This window comes from Aulostomus chinensis, chromosome 16, assembly GCF_037954235.1.
Source record: "Aulostomus chinensis isolate RoL2024-O1b breed Wild chromosome 16, RoL_Achi_v1.0, whole genome shotgun sequence".
NCBI lineage: Eukaryota > Metazoa > Chordata > Actinopteri > Syngnathiformes > Aulostomidae > Aulostomus > Aulostomus chinensis.
The window spans coordinates 18996383-19016998 of NC_141335.1; the positions used below are offsets into that span (position 1 = coordinate 18996383).

The 20616-nt window shown below is 40.4% G+C and overlaps 1 protein-coding gene across 1 annotated transcript; it reads left to right on the top strand.

Annotated features, from left to right (window-relative positions):
• Window positions 1–5750: 5750 nt before the first annotated feature.
• asrgl1 (asparaginase and isoaspartyl peptidase 1) lies at window positions 5751–16584 on the top strand. Its single transcript, XM_086180720.1, has 7 exons — window positions 5751–5807; window positions 6796–7002; window positions 8670–8812; window positions 9913–10067; window positions 11288–11406; window positions 13127–13237; window positions 13643–16584. Exons 2-7 carry the CDS (start codon window positions 6816–6818, stop codon window positions 13855–13857), a joined length of 930 nt encoding a protein of 309 aa, XP_086036846.1. The 5' UTR covers window positions 5751–5807; window positions 6796–6815; the 3' UTR covers window positions 13858–16584.
• The last annotated feature ends 4032 nt before the right edge of the window (window positions 16585–20616 follow it).

Below are 20616 nucleotides of genomic sequence, written 5' to 3' on the forward strand. Positions count from 1 at the left end.
TTGATGTCTCTGGACTGTAAGAGGAAGCCGGAGTACCAGAGAGAACCCATGCAGGCACAAGAGAACATACAGACTCCACACAGAAAGATCCCGTGCCTGAGCCAGGGCTCGAACCCGGAACCTTCTTGCTGTGAGGCGACAGTGCTAACCACTGCACCACCATGATGCCCACCAATAACCTTTATCATCCAAAATGATAAACATAAGTACAATAAAACAAAGTTCAGATTGCACTGATGCAAAAAATGTATTGCAGAGTTAATGATTACCCCAAACTTAATTTTCTGTTTTATGTTGTGAAAACAGTGTCCTGCACCCTGTAAATCATCACGGAGTGTAAATCTTCACTTAGAAGATTTTCACCCAATTTTCCTATTTTATAATTAATTTGATCATTTAAAAAAAATCCATGAATCAGTGCACTACAAAATGTCAATGTCCACAGTGACAGCGGTGCATTAAGATAATACAGTTCACATACAGTTCAGTACACCGGGGACTTGCCCCAAACATCATTTACCGCATGATGCAGAAGCAGCCCTACTATAGAGAGATAGTACATGTAACTCCATCAGTGTCCCCAAGTATAGCGCTCAAAGGTTTGTTGATGCTTACATGATTTTTTATTGATTCAAAGTCAGGACTGATGCCAAGACATAAGTCAGTTTACAGAAATTTAAACACTATAGTGCATCATTTATCTACATTAAATTGGGTTAATCCTGAAGAAAGAAAAAGAAATTGTCACTGATATTAATGCAAACACTCAAATCAGTTGTAGAGAAATTGAGATATAAATGAAGATATATCCAAAATTCTAAGGCAGTTAGTTCCTACCAAGTAATTTGATTGGACAAGTGCCATTTCATGAATACTGATTTTGAGTACAATAGTACAGGGACAGGGCAGCACGGTGGTGCAGTGGTTAGCAATGTCGCCTCACAGCAAGAAAGTTCCAGGATCGAGCCCCTGCTGCGGCACGGGATCTTTCTGTGTGGAGTTTGCGTGTTCTCCCTGTGCCTGCTTGGGTTCTCTCCAGGTACTCTGGCTTCCTCCCACAGTCCAAAGATATGTAAGAGGGGACTACATTAATTGGATTCTCTAAATGGACCTCAGGTGTGGCTGTGTCTTTATGTGTTGGCCCTGTGATGGACTGGCAACCCATCCAGGGTGAACCCTGTCTCCCGCCTGAAGGCTGCTGGGATAGGCTCCAGCCCCCCCACGACCCTTAACTGGATAAGTGGTAGAAAATGGATGGATAGATGGATGGATAGTACGGGGACTTTAAACTTCTTGTATCACTTTGCTTATTAAGTAATTACAACACTTGTGAAACAACAATGCCAGCACCAGCAATGCTGGGAACCCTGTTACTTTAGCTCTTGGTTGCTAGCTTACAACAAAACTGTATCAAAAAGATAGACATTTTCCCCAAAATTACATTGGAGTTAAATTATCAGTGATCGTAAAAAGAAGAAAAAAACTGTGGTGAGTTGGATCAGATGGCAGAGGAAGACACAGCGCAGACCTGGTAGGCCCAAACCAGTAGTGAGAGTCTGCTAGGTATGCTTGGTGGAAGAACCAAGCTTGTCAGAGGAGCTCTGCCCTGGGTATCTCAAGGCTCTGGATGTTGTAGGGCTGTCTTGGTTGGCACGTCTCTGCAACATTGCATGGACATTGGAATGGCAAACAAGGGTGGTGGTCACCATCTTTAAGAAAGGGGACCAGAGGGTGTGTTCCAACTATTGGGGGATCACACTTCTCCCCAGAGAGGTCTACTCCAGGTTACTGGAGAGGAGGATCAGGTCGATTGTTGAAACTCTGATTGAGGAGGAGCAATGAGGTTTTCATTCTGGCCATGGAAGCGTGGATCAGCTATTTACCCTCGCTAGGGTGCTTGTAGGGGCATGGGAGTTTGCCCAACCAGTCCACATGTGCTTTGTAGATTTGGAAATGGCTTATGACTGTGCTCCCAGGGGCATCCTGTTGGAGGTACTCCAGAAGTATGGGGTAGATGGCCCCCTACAAAGCCATTCAGTCTGTACCAAAGGAGTGAGAGCCTGGTTTGTGGTGCCGGCAGTACTGTATGTCGGATTTGTTCCCAGTGACGCTTTTATAGACAAAATTTCTAGGTGCAGCCGGGTGGTGGAGGGTGATGAGTTTGGTGACATGAGGATGTCATCGCTGCTTTTTGCGGATGACATGATCCTCTTAGCTCCATGAAACAACGACCTCCGCTCCTGCTGGAGAAGTTCGCAGCCGAGTGTGAAGCGGCTGGGATGAGAATCAGCACCTCCAAATCTGAGGGTGGACTGCCCACTCCGGGTTGGGGGGGAGGTCCTGCCCCAGGTGGAGGAGTTTAAGTTTAAGTATCTTGGAATCTTGTTCATTAGTGAGGGTAGGATGGAGCAGGAGACTGACAGGCAGATTTGGGCGCCGTCCGCAGTGATGTGTGCAGTAAACCGGTCAGGGAGATAAGCCAATAGGCAAAGCTCTACATTTTTTGGTCAATCTACGTTCCAACCCTCACCTGTGGTCATGAGTTCTGGTTAATAACTGAAAGAACAGGATCGCAAATACAAGCGGTCAAAATTAGTTTCCTCCGCAGGGTGGTTGGCCTTAGCCTTAGAGATAGGGTGACAAGCTTAGATGTTTGGGAGGGACTCAGAGTAGAGCCACTGCTGCTCCATGGAGAGAGGAGTCAGTTGAGGTGGTTTGGTGGTTCTGGTGAGGATTCCTCCAGGACCCCTTCCTTGGGAGTTTTTTTGGTATGTCCAACTGAGAAGAGGTCTTGGGGCCGACCCAGGACACGCTGGAGGTATTATATCTCTCAGCTGGCCTGGGAACGCCTCGGGATCCCTCCGGAACAGCTGGTGGAAGTGGCTGAGGAGAGGGTGGTCTGGGTTTCCTTGATGAGGCTGCTGCCCCCGCGACCCAGACCTGATTAATGGAAGACGACTATGACAACGACAAGGAAAATAACCTGAATATTTCCCTACAAATCACCAAGTGTGCTTATATGACATCAGCCAACCTTGACAAGTAATTAGCCCACTAGGCCAGGTTGCCCTGTTCTGTGCTGAAGCACAGTTGTCTTCCCTCCCTTTGATTGACTTACTAAGAGACACCGAGCAGTGCAGCGAGCTGTTTCTGTGTCTATCAACTGTGACATCAAAAACAGGAGAAGAAGAAATCATAGACCAGGTCTGTTCTTGGACCTATTCTGACAAACCAAGATGACAACGTTTTTTTTGATGCAGCTGTTACATACTTATCTCTATGGGCTTCTCACATGATCATACATTGTGATAATATGCTGCTGTAATAACATAATCTGTTGAGCTGGTCCATAATTGTAACACAACTGTAAATTAAGACTTAATTATAACACACATACCATGTTTTATACTGACAGTTGGTGAGTATGTGTGTGTGTGTGTGTGTGTGTGTGTGTGTGTGTGTGTGTGTTTGTGTGTGTGTGCGCACGCACACGCACATGTGTTTATATGTGGGGGGTGGGAAGGGTGGGTTTTAATATTTGTTAGTATTTTTGTTGTATGTTTTTATTCTTGTGAAGCACTTTGTGTTGCATTTTTAATGTATGAAAGGTGCCATATAAATAAAGATTGATTAATGATTGATTGATAAATCGTAGCAGACATTAAGGGTGCATTTCCACTGGCTCACTTCGGCTTGGGTCAGGCCGAATCAGCTCGGTTTGGTCCCGTTTTCACTGGCCCCAAGACAGTACAAACCATTACCATTTTGGTCCCTGCTCCGCTGGGGTTCCAAGCGAGCCAAGTGGGGACTGAAATGTGACGTAAACACATAGCGGGGCACTGATTGGGTAACTTACCCGCTTATGTCGTCTACTTTGTATCATCTTGGCCTTGGTGGAATACTGGTTGATCGCTTGGTAAAATCTTTTCAACATTTCTTTGGTGTTCTGTTTCGCCACTGGAAGCCTTGCCTGTCTGTCAGCCCTTAACTTTTATTTTAAGCAAAAAACACTGACAGAGCAACAGCCATGACGCTGCCTCCATGTTGTCCATTGTTGTTGTTGTGTCACACTCCTGGCCGGGGAGTCCACCCACGCTGACGTGGTAACCAGTGCTAATGGGAACACACCCATACTGAGCCGTATCAACCCGACCCCACCTGACCCGAGCTGAAGTGAGCCAGTGGAAACACACCCTAAGTCAATTCCTGCTTTTGGTGAGATTTCCTGACAGACTGAGTGTTAACACACACAAATTCCCAAATATTGTCGAGACAGGGCCGAAAACCCTCTTGTTCATTTACATTGTGAGGAACAAAGAGTGACTTATAACATAATACATGGTGATTTTTTTTTCTGTTTTACAATAAGTTTTAAGCTTCCTTCAACTGTGTTTTATCCATCCATTCATCCATTGTCTACCGCTTATCCTGTTAAGGGTCGCGGGGTGGCTGGATCCTATCCAGGTGGGTGGGTGTGAGGCGGGGTTCACCCTGGACGGGTTGCCAGTCCATCACAGGGCCAACACATATAGACAGACAAGCATTCACACTCACAGCCACACCTGAGGTCCATTTAGAGAATCCAATTAATGTAGTCCCCAATTGCATGTCTTTGAACTGTGGGAGGAAGCCAGAGTAACCGGAAAGAACCCACACAGGGGAGAACATGCAAACTCCACACAGATAGACCCCATGTTCGAGCTGGGGCTCGAACCTGGAACCTTCTTGCTGTGAGGCAACGGTGCAAACCACTGCACCACTGTGCTGCCCCCAACTACATTTTATTCCATACAAAATTAACACGTCAGAAAACCCAGCACAGCTTCTTTCGTGTTGGCAATTCCATAGCAACTTGAAAGCATAAACTATTGTCTCAAATGTATAACATTAAAGAGATGTTTTCAGTCTGGAAGGCAAAAAATTTCACATTATTCTCTGGTGTCTAAGTGTCTGACTTAAAATGTATAAGTATTAAGACAGCAAAAAAGGTTTATATCCACTAAATCAGCTTACATTCAGGTAATATAGAGTATCAAACTACCGTAGTAGCTCTAGATTATAACATATCAGTGGATCAAGAGCTACTCTGTGATAGCTGCAAATAAGCTGGTTTCTCGACCCAAATGTTTGTGTTTTGCTCTCCATAATGATTGCCTGCTGGTCACATGACATTGAAAACCCCCAATTAATTCACAATTTACAATCATATTTGACTCATTTATATTAGAATCAATATTGTGTTAAGGTGTTTTAAGGGTTGATCTATGATAGGTAATTTTTATCTAGGTAACAATGTTTTTCTTCAGTCGGTCAGCCACGTGATTTGCAGCGCTCGCATCAAGACACTCACACTCACGCACACGCACGTACAAACACACCGGAAATTACATACATTTTGCCTTCACAGTAAGGTCTATCACAAAACATCCATTCATATTATTATTATTATTATTATTATTATTATTATTATTATTATTATTATTATTATTATCATCATCATTACCACCACTTCTTAAGTAAGCTTAATCTGATATTTTGTTGGAATTTTGTCATGATCACATATTAAATGAAAGTAAAATATTTGCCCTGATGTGAAAATTTTATCTTTTTTATTGAATGCTTCAAATACCGTCATTAATTCTTCGGAAACAGTTTATTATCATTAAACATATTAAGGGTTGCACGTGCAAACTGCGTAGTCCGCGTTTTATTTTGAAAGGTCACCGGTTTGTCGCTTTATACTTCACGGATTTGCTGCCGTCTCTGCTGCATCTCGCTGACTTCACGATCTCTCGTTAATATTTTTGGTAAGACCTTTATTTTCATCCTCATCCAGCATGCTAATATTAAAAGATGCATTAAAATGTTCTCGTCGCTACTGTAAATGTCCGCGAAAGCCAGGAAAACTGTGTTCGCTTATTCGTTTAAATAGCCTTGGTCAGTCTCGGGGTAATAGACACCGATTCTCGCCATTGTTTTATTTGGACTTCAGCACGTCGCACCTTGTTTTTTTCTCCGCATTACGACGAAACGCCATAATAACGCTACTGCTGGTTGACACCGTTGCTGTCAGCTTTAGTTGAGCAAACGTAGTGGCTCACTTGCTCACGAGCGACAGAGAAACTGCTACGGGCAAAAATTGATTTTTATTTGATTTTTTGTTTTTTTATTTTAAAAATTCGGAATATATCGCTTTTAGAACTTGCCCTCTGCCTGACCAGTGGATTGAAAACCTTTAAACTCTTATAATGCATCAATAAATAGATTATATTTCCCATTCATTGATGTATTAATGAGGTTTTTCATCGCTAGCATGTAATCAGTGGGTCCACAAATTAAATGTATTGATTAATTGTTAAAAACGAAAACAAAATGGGACAAACATGACATTTCCCTGAGCTCACTGTGTTTTTTGTTTTATCCAACCATCACTGCAATATTCAAAGATATTCAGCCTACTTTCTTGAAGGCCAACAAAATACAACCGATGTTCATTGACAGACACCAGGAGTTATAATTTATTGCTCTTTCATTCTTTTTTGTTGCTTAAAACATGTCACCAGTTAATTAGTCCCAGATGTAGTCGACCACCTTATCATTCAGTCAGCTAGTTTTTCCAACATTGTTGTTTTAAATTATATGAAAATCCATCCATCCATTGTTTTCTGCTTATTCTTACATTAAGGGTCGGGGGGGGGGGGGGCTGGAGCCTATCCCAGCGTCCCATTGCAGTCTTGAAGTGTCCTTCATGATATATAATTGCCTACATTTGTGTTATGGAAAATGTCTCCTCAGGTTCTTCTCAGGTGATCGACATGCTGCCTGTAGTGGTTGTCCATGGAGGGGCGGGTCATATCCCTAAGGAGCGGTCAGAGATGTGTACTTCAGGGGTGACCGCCGCCGCCCGAGCAGGATACATCATCCTCAAGGGAGGGGGCAGCAGCATGGATGCTGTGGTGGAGGCTGTGACCCAGATGGAGAACAACCCCGCTTTCAATGCAGGTAGAGTGAAAACCCTAGATGTAGACTGTCATGCAGACAGCACGTTGTACCCCCCATTTTGACTTTTTATAAGGTGTGCTGCCTTCAGAGTGTGTCTTGTTTAATGTGTAGACAAGAAAGGTCCAATCAAATGCCTCCTTCTTATGGTATTCACAACTGCAAAGCTGAAAACTTTGGCAGGGTTGCCTCATACACAAGTACGTATTTTCCATTTGAAGGCAGCATTAGCAAAAGAAAACAACATGCACACGCTCAAATCTCTGTGGAGCTGGGAGTAAAGCCCCTTATTTAAGAACTGTCCTTAAAAAGTATAAGTAATACACCTGCACTTACTTTCTCTGCATTTCACCGAATGTGTTAGTAATCCACACATCCAGATTTGTTTATCACATGTATTTAATGTTCTTCACTGACCTCATTCTTGACTTTGTGTCTTGTGGCTTGACAAAAATAAGGATGTTACAATATCAGATAAAGTACTGTGACCTCCTTCACCCCCCTGTACTGTCCTGCTCCCCCAGCTTTCACAACTTTCAGTTCCTCCTCGGTATGTTTTGGCATGTTTTAAAAAAAAAAAAAAGAAAACACATCCACTCGACCCTTTATCTAGTGACATCTCTGTGCTTTATACTCTGGTTCAGAGGTAGCACTCAATAGACTGCTGTTTAAATGATAATGATAATAACAATCATATAAAAATAGTCTCGAAAGAAAAACATTTTCGAATGCAACTTTCCCCAAGTCACTCCTTAAGTTAGCACCAGAACCATAAAGGCTCTCATGATCTTAGATAATAGTCTGCTTATAGTGCTTCCTCTCTACATATAATCTGACTAAACAGTACAATTAAACAAGGGGTTACTGAGACAAGAGCTTGAAGGAACATACCCGATTCTCAGTCACCGCTGTCAATGAAAACATGGCATAGTGCATGGGAGACAAATGAACAATTTTATATGTAAGAGTGGGAGTTTGAGGTAGTTTCTATTTCTGACTGTGGGTGCTGCACAGTTTAGTGAACGCTGTTCACTTCAGCTGCTGTTACCTTGTGCATTTGGGAATCGTGTTTGACTCTCTTGAGAAATTCCTCCCCAAACTGGAATGTCTTCTTTGGAGCCTGATTGTTCTTGTGAGTCATACACTGCCTGTGTCTCTTCTTGTCTCTGTGGCTTTGTGTGCATATCCGTTAGGTGGGTGATAGTCTAACCTGTTCCACGTCGGGGACCGGGGATGTCAATCAAAAAATCAAACCCTATACTCTGCATGTGCCTCAGATTGATTGACAGCTCTCCCTGCTTTCTTGTCACTGAAAGCCACATTTTTTTTACCTGCACCTGTCCCACACCAGCATATACAAGAAGTGGAAAAGTCGCTCTACAGCCGTTTAATTTGGGGGACATGATCTCAGTTGTCGGGATGCTGGATTTGGGTTTAAATTGCTGTGCTGTCCTGCACAAAGTGGGACATCTGGTTACCCTATTAGAGTTGTTAAAGTATAGTAAATAACATCATGCTAATTTTCACAGGGAAAGATTGGAGTGAAATGGATCACGAGTGACCTCTTGAGGATTTCCTGAGACCAGCCCTTCCTCAAACTCCACCGTACATCAAATGTCAAGTGTTTCAATGCCAAACACTTGGCAGTTCACTTATCCGTTTGTTTTTAGGCTGTGGGTCAGTGCTGAACATCAAGGGAGATGTGGAGATGGATGCCATTGTGATGGATGGGAAAACCCTGGCTTGTGGTTCTGTGTCTGCTTTACGCAATATTGCCAACCCTGTGCAGCTGGCAAGACTGGTTATGGACAAGGTAAAAGTGCATTAAGTTCAAGGCAAAATAATTAATATAGATACCATTTGCATCTATGTATGCCTTTATATTCACATTCCAGTGTTGACATTTAAACCGATATTTCACCCAAAAATGTAAATTCAGTCATTATCTATTTACCCTCATGCTTATGGAAGGTTGGGTGAAGTTTTTAACCCAAAAAACACAACTGGAGTTTCACAGGAAAAGATGTTACAGTAATCTCCCTCAAAATTGAAGTGAATGGAAACTAATTTGAAAATTTAAAAAAGAATAAATATCTGTGTACATATAATAAGGCCATAAAATGGCTCCATACTGCCCATTCAAAGTAATACAAATGTTCTATAGTCTTGACACGCCGACTTGTTTTGAAAAATGTCACTGATGCCGTGTTGTTAGGCTCACTAAAAGATGACATCATTGCTGGGAGCAACAGGCTACAATGAGGTGTCAGTAAAGAGCAAAAAATAAATAAATTTTTAAAATCACCTAATCATCCATCATCCATATTCGGGGAAACTATCCCTGGTGCAGTGGTCAGCACTGTCGCTTTACAGCAAGAAGGTTCCAGGATTGAGTCCCGGCTCCAGCACGGGATCTTTCTGTGTGGAGTCTGCATGTTCTCCCTGTTCCTGCGTGGGTTCTCTCTGGGTACTCCAGCTTCCTCCCACAGTCCAAAGACATCAAGAGGGGACGAGGCTGATTGATACTCTAAATTGACCGTAGGTGTGACAGTGAGTGTGAATGGTTGTCTGTCCAGGGTGAACCCCACCTCTCGCCCGTAGTCGCTGGATGGATGGGAAACCATCCCATTAAGGCCTTTGTTCTACTCCATATAGTCACAATCATGTACATAGCTGCAAAATAAGAGGACTTAAGCAATAAATGTTAAATGTCAACCCTGTAAATAGAAGATTGTTTGCAGGTTTCAGTTCTCACATGACAAAATGTGCCAGGAACCAAAAGGAAATGGGAAGTACCATAGAGAGACAAGGATTATAGCTGCAGTCTGGTTTGGACAATATCCTCAGAACTCTCTCAAAGTATAAATCTATTTGTAATTTTTTTCTGAATGTGAACTTCTATCTCTGTTTTAGACCAGTCACGCTTATCTGACAGCAGAGGGCGCCAATCATTTTGCCCAGTCCATGTGTGTCCCTGAGGTGCCCCAGGAGTCCCTCATCACTGAGTATGCCCGCATGCGCTGGAGGAAGAATGTGTCACCTGGTGCCAACCCTGTGGAAAGCCAATTGTGAGGCTTGATATATTTTTCTTATCCCTCCATGTAATCAACCCTTATCTCTCCTTGACAGTGTCAATTATGATATCACTACTTTGTAAAAGGCATAATTAATGGCTGAGCTGTTGTATATTGAACCCCATTTGAATTTCCAGTAGCATCCAGTCAAGGCTCTGTTTGATAAAATACACAATTAAAACTTCCATGGACGGTTCCTAAACTCGTCCTGCAGAGTAAGTTGGTTCTCATCTCCTGTATACTGATTCCCAACATAAAATTCCACTGACCTAAATTCCATAATTTCAGCATTTGTATTAAAAAAAACCTGTTAAAACTGAAACATCCATAAAAACATATTTTTTAAAAGATGAACATACTGATAATGCAAATCTATCATCACAAGGCAAAGTTCAGGAAGGCGTGGACCCTCTGCCAGGGCCAATGACTGATCTTTTAATATGCAAATCCCAAACTGAATGTCTGGATATATTTATTTTCATAAAAGTTTGTGTAGTATTTTCTAAAAAGAATAACAATAATAATAATAATAATAAAAAAAATGTCCAGAAAATGCCATATCCTGCAATAGTTCAAAGTAAAAGAGATAAATGCTTTATGATTTGAATTAACCATCCCTGGTGAAAAGAAAAAATAGGGAAAAAGAAGGATAAATAAATTCTCTGTAAGTACATAATTGTGTGATCGGACAAATGAACAAAAAAACGGAATCAGAGACATTATCTCATTGCAGATGAAATAAATATTCATTTATTATAATAACTTCTTCTGATGTGCTAACAATTAAAACATTTACTTTCCATGAAAGCTCTTCTCAATATTGAACTCAGTCGTAAAGTACTTGGGGGGGGGGGGGGTAACATGATCCTCCCCACGGAGACTCCACATGTTACGGGGTAAGCATGTGGTAAAAAAGGGGGAAAAGGACAAAATTAATAAATCAGTCTAAACACAAAATACAGCTACTGACTACCTTTCTGTAATGAGTTTGTGTATGGATGGCAGTCAAGGAAGGATCATTAAAGGGCGACTTGAGAGAAACACACACAGACTTAAAGAGTTTATGACAAGTTAATAAAGTCACTGAGAAAAGCTAGCGATAAGTAATAAATAATGCCGTTATGAAATGAAAAGCTACACAAAAAAATCCTCCAAAATGATATAAAAATGTCAACCCAAACGTTGCATCTAAATCAGTCTGTTTTGTTTTGTAGCAAGATGGGCACTGTTGGAGCTGTGGCAGTGGATAATGAGGGCAACCTAGCTTGTGCAACGTCTACCGGAGGGATACTGAATAAGATGGAAGGCCGGGTGGGCGACACCCCCTGCATTGGTCAGTTCTCACATCTGTAGTCAAGAATTGTACACACAATTTGTGGACTATTTTGTCCAATATTGAGAAAAAGCAATAGCCATTAAAGCATGAAACATAAATTGCCACAGTGACTCCTGCAATCTGAGTTTAGCCAACTAGTCTGATGTGTGTGGTTGTACACTAAACAAAGCTGTCTTCATTAATGAGTGTTTAGGCTTCATGAATCATTGATCACGCTCACAGTCTATAACAGAGTAAATAATCACAAAACATTCTAATGTGCAGTCGCGTAATCAATTCTATCATCTACTGCATGGATCCCCCAAATGTTGACCCACATCCGGCAGGCCACAGCATCTCTTTAGTAAAGCAGAGAACCTGTTTCCCTGCAGGACTATAATAGACATTTAGTATAGTCATGCGGGATGAGTCACACTGGAATACAATAAGCTCCTGGAATACAATAAGTTCCAGTATGTTGCAGGATGAAAAGAGCATGAATGACATGCTTTTCGGCTTAGCGGATAAAAAAGTTCTAAGATCAAAATATTAAGCAGTTGCAGGGAACACATTTGACCTCATATGCTATATTACCAAAGTATTATGAACTGTTGTGTTCCAGGTTTTCGTTTTGTTAGTGTTATGTTTATTGATCTAGTGTTTGTTTTCTTGCAGTCCTGAGGCTGGTAGGAGGCGGGGCCAGGTGACACAGAATTCACACTTAATTGCATTTGGCTCATTCGGCCAGCCTATATCTATTGGCGCTGCCAGTGGTTCAGTGCCGGAGGATTCCTTCTCCTGACTACACGAATCTCCTTGTGCTTTCGGCTCCAGTCCTCCTACCAGTGCCTACCACTTGCTGTGTGCTTGCCGGCAGTAGTTTTGCTTTAGTTCTTTGCTTGATCTTGTTATCCCTCAGAGGAATTTTCGGTTTTGTCTTTTTCCCTCACCTTTTTGTGAGGCGCTTTATGTTAACCTTTTTTCCAGGTGAAGTCCTCCGGTCTTATTTTGATACTTGTCCCACGTGACTATTTGTTTTGCACTTTCTGAATAAACTTTGTTACTCCTGTCTCTACCTACCGGGTCCTGGCCTTTGTCTCCAGAGCAGAACGTAACAGAGAACAATTACATCCACATTTTGCTTTGCAGAGGGAAATATCTGGCTCTTGAGTTAGCTAACAGACTATGAAATTTGTAGCTGAGCAGTTAGCGTACAGGTGGACAAAAACACAACTTGATGTTAATCGGTGTACCAGATGTGTCTACCAGAAAAGTAAGAGAACATTTTCCTGAACATCTTTAATAGGGGTTGATTTGTGGTTAATGTTTATTGCACTGCCCCAAAAGTAAATTCCTTTCCTTCATCCAGTCCTGAATATTTTACCATGTTTACCTTATTTATGTAGTCATTTTTGATTTACTTGTTTAGCTCACACTGGCCTGAAAGTCGCATTTACTAATAAAACTGTAGATAAAACTAATAATGAATTTCAACAATCTGCTTTTAAGTGGTGATATTATTTTTACAATGACTAATAGTTCATTGCTGGACAGATGATAAAACATGAAAATAAGTTCCAAGACAAGTGTGGTGCATGTATCCTTTGACATTATGAAAAGGATGGAACATCTAAAATTGAAACATCCCCAAAAGTAAACACACACAAAAAATGAATGACAAAGAAAACAAAATGACATGAGAATAAACAGTGTGTATGATTACTTTGTATTGTTTCAGGGTGTGGAGGGTATGCTGACAACCAGGTGGGAGCTGTGTCTACTACAGGCCACGGGGAATCTATCTTGAAGGTTACTCTGGCCAGACTCATCCTGTTTCACATGGAGCAAGGTAACAAACAAACACACCCATGTGAGCAAGCGCGCATGGAGAAATTCTTAATTGGCTCCCAGGACATTCTTCCCAAATGTAAATTTCTCTAAAAAGCACACTAAAAATATTTGCGGAGGCGTAAGTTTATGGTAGGATTTTAACTTCATAGATTAAAATCTTTTTCTTTGACATCATTAAAACATTTAACCTTCATTAACTAATGTTGTGTCCAATTCCCTGTGAGCTTGAGAGATTCAGGTCTCATCAGACTAAACAAACTGATAAGTATGCCCTAAACTACAGCCACGGTGTGATGGTTTGCTGAATTTAAATCTGTCCCAACTCACCTCAATACTCTTCATTAGTGCTAATACACTTACTGCGTTCTGATATACTGTGTGTGTTTCTTTCTTGGCTTCTCAGGTCAGTCAGCAGAAGCAGCCAGTGACTTGGGCTTAGCTTACATGAAGTCCAGAGTTGGGGGGCAGGGTGGAGTGGTGACAGTTGATCCTCAGGGCAACTGGGCCGCTCGTTTCTCCACTGGTCAAATGTCGTGGGCTGCAGGCCAGAATGACACCCTGCACTACGGCCTGTACGCTGGGGAAAACTTCACCCAGAGTCTCGATGGGCCTCACTGAATTAGTAGTCCTCAGACAAAAAAAAGAGTGCTGATTGGACGAGAAGTTGTGAAGAAATCAAGGATGAAAATACCATTAGATAATAATCCATGCTGATTAAATCCACATTTTCAGAATTTATATGATGATGAAATAATCTAGTATGGTCAGGGAAATGTGTTGTTTGCACCCTGTTACTGATAGAATGAAATCATGTAAATAGAGAGTATTTTTTATAGATATTTCTTACTGTTGTGTGATCAGTCTTAATAAGGAGACAAAAAAAAACAACCACCTACGATAACTTATGGCAATAGATTTTGTTCCATCGAATTGTTGTTAACAAGTGAAAGAATAAACTTTTCCACTTCTTTGTATATGCCAACCAAGTGTTGTTGGTAATAGAAGTATTTCAGGTGCACCTACCTAAATGTAAACTGTCAATATACTTTTTAGAGAGCTATTCAAATATTGCAAATATTCCTCTAACTGAAAGTGCCTTTTCCACACACATACACACACACACACACACACACACACACACACACTGATGGTGGAGGCTGTCATCGAAGGTTCTGACTGTTTCAGTGAAGTCACTAAGGACACCAACCCCAAGTTGGTGCATCCAGCATGTTAAAGAGGCTGCTGTGTAATCGATGCTTTTTTAAATAATGTGTTTGGTAGGTTTATGTTTTAGTTTCCCAACCACTGGGCTGGGGCCCATGGGTGGGTTGTTAGCACCCTTTGCGTGGCTGCATATTGTCTTAGGTGTAAACTTACTTTTTGCAAGAGAAATTATATAGGAAAGTAAGACATTCATCTAAAACTGGTATATTGTAACCATATTAAGTTTATTAAAATTTCAAAAAGATACAGGATTAATTGTTCAATTAATTAAAAAAAAATCCATTTCTAAAACACAATTTGGGAAAAACTTAAAGCACATACCAATTATAGTTGGAGGAACATAATTGTTTTCTTATTTCATTTATATAACACCAGAATTTTGTCACTTGGAGCGGTGTTATTGGATTCATACATACATTTCAGATAGATAATTAGATGGGCCAAAATAATCTTTTTGTTAATAAAGGCCTGGCCAGTTTCTCTTTATCTTCCCGTAGCCATTTCGTTCTGTATTTGGGAAATGTTTACTACACATGTATATACTTGCTGATTTAAAAAAGAAAGCTGCACTTGTGATTAGTTTATACTCCTCCTGCCCCAGGTTCCTGAAGTGAGTTCCTGCACTTATATAAACACATTGAAGCAAGTAACACGAATGTTTTCAGGCCACACAGAAAGTTTGGGTTGTATATGCCAATGTTTTGAGATATCCAGTACAAAATGAGCAATCAGGACAAGAAAAGCTCAACAGCAGCCCCTTGTGTCAGAATCAATGCAATGCCCTGTTTCCTCTGGATTTGAATATGTCTGGATCTCCAAAAAGTCACTTAATTTCTAAATGTAATTCCAAAAATTGACTTGAAGTGGAATTATTTTTTAGATTTCTTCAAATTCTCATTATTTTATAAAGTTTTACTCATGTGCATTCATGTGTAGTTAGCACAGATTCACCACAGATGGATGTTAGACAGCCTTGTGGAGCAGAGTGAACCGAATGGCTCACATGAAGGATCCTGACTTTAACAGAAAAAGAGAAAATAAAACGGCAAAATTATTGCTGCCATAATAAATATCTGACCACTAGTTAATGAAAATTCAAACTGATTGTATACAATTTTAACATAGCTTGTTTTTGTGTGTAAGAACAAAAAAAAAGACTAAATCAGGTGCTATTCCAGGTATGCGCAAACAATGATGATGATGTGGGCAGCAGGCCAGTGACTAATATACATTACTTAAATTTCCCTTAATCACATTTTGTATGCTTTTTTTAGAAGTTTTTATATACTTTAATGATAACCATATATGTTTCAGTGACAAAATATTTCTGATGAATAGAATCAGGAGAAATCAAATATACTGAGACATTTAAAATTAGTCCTTAACTTAAGACATCCAGTAATGTCCAAATGCTGAATCAGTGTGAGCGAAGTCTGCAACCTGGTCAAATTATGAAGAAGATAATAATGAGGGATCCTATCTTATGGGACACATTTATACTTCACAAAAAAAGAAAAGAGGTGAAAGTAAACCTTAAGGCAAGTAAGTTTTGGTCTGCCAGCGTCACTTTGAGCAGCCTTGCACTGTTCAAATCTGCATTTACTACATGATCCACCCTCAACGTTTTCACTTAAGTGAGCCACAAGATGAAATTTGTGTTGCAGTGATCCCGTCTGGTCGCAAAAGAAGAGGTTTTAAGAAAAAGCATGATTAAATGTGTATTGTGCATTATTTGAATTCAATGAGGAGCATACTGTGTGTACTTTAATAGGAAGTGTGTGTGCAGCAGGACATATTTTCCTGGAGGGCTGATGTGATAATGAATGTTCGCAGTAAACTCCCATGTATTTTACACATTGGTTTTACTCAATGGTGGGAAATGTGGATGATGGAGGCAATCCTTCAGGGATGGGGGAGAGGCCCTCCTCCAGTGCCGGTCATATGAACAGCAGCAACTGTTTCACATGACTGAACAGAAACAAGAGACCTCAAGGTCAGAATTCAAGTGATTTTGCTGTCAAATGTGGAATATCACATGACCCTATCGATATAAGGTATGATATTTTGCACAAGTGTGCATATAGTACCATATATATATATATATATATATATATATATATATATATATATATATATATATATATATATACATAGTAAAACATATTTCTCTGTCCTCGCACTGCTCATCATAAATAGAAGTGTTCTCATCAACTCTTTGTTCAGTTCTAACAGATCAGTGAAATTTGACCTGCAGTTCCTCCCCCTCCCCTTCCTTTGTCTCTCCTCCATCATTTTGCATTCTCATGTATACACACATTTGCTTAGAAGGATAAACATCTCCCTCTCTTAACACTAGAGTTGGATATACTACATTTTGTTCCTGCTGGTACTGGTACCTGAAGTTTCGTGTTAGCACCCAACAGTTTTTTTGTACTGTTTTTGTTCTTCCAATACAACGAAAATGTAATTTGGATTATAAGAAATGAGACCAAACTTCTTGATTTCCAGGTGTGTTGCTGACCTGAACAATATGGTTCACTCCCCAGCTGTTAGATGTAGTTTTTGTTTAGTTTCCTCAGGTAAGATGTTTCACCGTGGCCATCTTTGCAGAGTGTAATCACTCACTTTTCGTAATATCACACGCTGTTGCATTGATCTCTTTACCGAGCAATACTTTGAATTACATCACATCCAGGTTCAGTCCCAGATATGAAAATCTGAAACAGACTGATTGAATCAGTACCTAATAGTACCAATGTAAACTGGTGTGGAGCATGTAGCAGCTAAAAAGGCAATCATATCAGAAGTCCAAAACATTCCATGCTGACTGAGGTAAAAGGTGACAAATCTGGCACAACTACTGTCATCTTTTGCTCTCCAACTTTAGACCACATTTGTCAGAAACAACAGAAAACATAGTTTCTAATACTCTTCCGTATCGCAGAATTGCAAAGGATATTAATTTTTTTGGATTGAAAGTTTTGAAAGAAAGGTGTTTTAGAATAACTTCTGATATTTGTTATCTGGGTAAACGTAAACTATTCTTAACCTTTACTGGCATAGCTGACTTAGCTGTCCTTCCCCCCCACTGTCAAGATTCCATCGCTAGGATTTAACTTTGACAGTTTTATCTCTTTCGGTAATTTGTCATTTCTTGTTCAACTTGTCCCACATTTTCCACATCGTTTATTGTCAAATGTGTCTTCCAGCTCAGAAGAGTGAGCCCCTAACAGAAATCGTGAAAATGACCAATAATTAGTGTAGGAGACTGATGCCATCTAAGGGCTGTAGTAATAATGACCACAGAAAAGTAGGAAGTCAGTAAAAGCTGTGAAAAAAATCTGTATACAGAGGTTGAGGGAGCAGTGGATAGATGTATCATTCGAACCCAAATCCTAATTTTTTCCTAGACCTAATCAATTGTATTTGAGCTTAAGTCACACTGTGCTAAAAAAAAAAAAAAAAAAAAAAGTGTCATATTAGAAGTAAAGAACAAACAACTTACTCTGTGAGTTGGAGGACTTATTAGAGCTGAATAGCCAAATATTTCCTGGAAAGAGACTATAGATTGGATCTATATTCACCGACTGAGCAGAAACATGACTCAGAAGAGTTGAAGGAACCAGATGTTCAACTATATGTTAATTTACTTCTGGATTTTAGGACTCTATACAACTCATTGTTGATGATTTATTGATTGTCTTGACATTTAATTTTAAATAAAGTTTTAAAAAAGGACTCTATACCATTCTTTAGACGTTTCTGTGCCGAACATTAAAATGGTTCTTCCTTCACATTCTCTTGGTGATTTGAACTAATAAAAGACTGCTTGAAAGTCAGACACTTGTAGCACTTTTAAGAACAGCATGGTAAGGCTGAATATACATTGGTACAACCGTTCAGCAATGTATGAAATTATGATGAGCTGTTGGAGGAAAAAAAAAGCACTAAAATTCCATGCATAACTGGAAATCGTAAATGTATCCCAGAATTAATTGTTGGTTCATGTGGCTCTCACCAGGGTCCACTGAGTACTGCCTGGTTAACCCCAAGTAAGACCAGACCCTGACCCGGCCCCTTGAAGAACACGCTCAATGAGCATTTCCTGACTCATCTGAGGAATTTCTATCAGATCAATGGTATATTTTATACAGAAACACACATTGTGTACTCTCAACTTGAAACAACTGACAGTAGTCCCCCACTTTTTTTTTGTTGTTGGCTTTTTCCACAACCCTCATTATTGTCTTGTTTTGGCTACAAACTTGAGCTAAGACCTTAAGTACTGGTATCAGGAACTAAATGCAGATAAAATGCTGTATAGGTTGAAGAATGAGTGTTTACACTCAAAGCACCATTAGGATGTGGGGCTGAGTTGACACTCACAGCAGTGGTGGAGTACGTGACCTACACAGGATATCCCACATGCTTTTAAAACCAGATGTAGAATACAGTTTGATCACATTAGATCAAGATATTGTTGAACACACACCCACACACAGCACCCTCCTCAATGTCATCCTATTACAAGACACTACAAAATGCAAAATATGTCGGATTATTTAAAGCAGACAAAATGGTTTGCAGAGCTTGTAAAAGAGAGCTGTGGGTGGTTAAACAACATTGCACATGACCCAGTGCATGTTTCTGGGACTATCTGATTCAAAAAGACCATGATTCTCCACATGGTAAATGAGTACTTTTTCATTTGTTCCACCAAATTTTGTTTACACGCCTTGAAACAGTAGCAACATTTCTTGGCCAAAATAGGGTTCCAAAAATGACAAACCACTCCTTTTGTTCAACATAGCTTCCAAGGAACTTTGTTAATTTATGCGAAAAGCGCTTTGTGATGAGGAGTTTTGCTTGATTATAGTTACACTTTTTGTTTGTTACATAATTTTTTTCTTTTTAAACTTATGGTAAGAGTTAAGGTTAGATGGTCAATTAAACTGTTTTGAGTATAAAATCCTATGTGTAGAACCTCTAATAACTAACACAATCCGATGCAGAATGTTGGTGCATAAAAGGAGATGGGCTACTGAAACACTGTCAGCTGATCCTTGCGGAATGAAAAGGACATCAGCATACGGTTGACCTCCCAACCTTCAGCCTGAGATAGGCCCTGCAATCCTTTCCAGTCGCTTTCCTCTTGCAAAGAACAAAATACGCTAATATTGGATGCACCACAGCTTCATTTTGAATGAGTTTCAAATTAAGGATTATTGTTGGTCTATGGAAAGGCCTCATTAACCTACGTGTGTGCATATGCCTGTGTAAGAGTGTATGTGAGTCTGCAAGGTGAGATATGGCCCCGCCGTCCTCCAGCTTCCTGGCTATTGGCCAGTCTGGAAGATGAGTCAAGCTAAACATTGGGAGACAAAATTATTACAAAATTAATGTTCTTGCTTTCAAAATAAAACCACAAGGCCTACATTTAATATAGAAATACTTGCGCCATGAGGCTTATTCGCAGAACACTAACCAGTTACAGAATCACTGAACTGTATGAAGCTATTTCGGAAAGTAAATATATAAGACAGTTTTTGTGTAAATAGCCCTATGTTGCTATTTTTTACTTTGAAAAGGACTGACGCTACCGGAAATCAATTCGCATTTGCCTTTTGTAGCTCCCGTAAGTACACACCGGTCAGAAGAAGGGGGGCGGACTCCGTCCAGCTTTCTTCCTACATAAACCTTCAGAGTTAACAGAGGACAAGCTTTACTGGGAAAGAGGACACAGGAGACAGTGGGCTCGTAAGGTTTGAAAGCTTCCCAATACTTTACTTTTGTAGGCATGATGACAGACGCCAGATCCATCCTTGCTTCTCTGGAGTCGTGAAGGACGAGTGACCGACACAACACCGGCGGCACCCACTCAAGAAGACTGAACTTGGTATTTTTGTCCCACAGCAGCATCTTAACATTAGTCTCTGTTTTTGTTAAAATTCGCAAGGAATGTTAGCAGCTCTTTGACATTAAGCTGACATGGAACATTAAAGTGCAGCAGAGCTGCAACTGCTGTCCGCAGGGTGAGTTACCTCCGGACTGTTTCCTCCAAACTCCATTAAGAATTAAGGTGTTTTTGTCGCCGCAGTTTATAGCTTAAGTACGCTGGTTGTTACACTGTATTCGAGACGCCTCTGACACTAA

Excerpts from the sequence above, each read along its gene's own strand:
- asrgl1 (XM_086180720.1), top strand. The coding sequence starts at position 6,816 with ATGCTGCCTGTAGTGGTTGTCCATGGAGGGGCGGGTCATATCCCTAAG. Across the intron at positions 10,068-11,287 it reads AACCCTGTGGAAAGCCAATT|CAAGATGGGCACTGTTGGAG; the intron begins GTGAGGCTTGAT and ends TTTGTTTTGTAG. Across the intron at positions 13,238-13,642 it reads CCTGTTTCACATGGAGCAAG|GTCAGTCAGCAGAAGCAGCC; the intron begins GTAACAAACAAA and ends TTGGCTTCTCAG.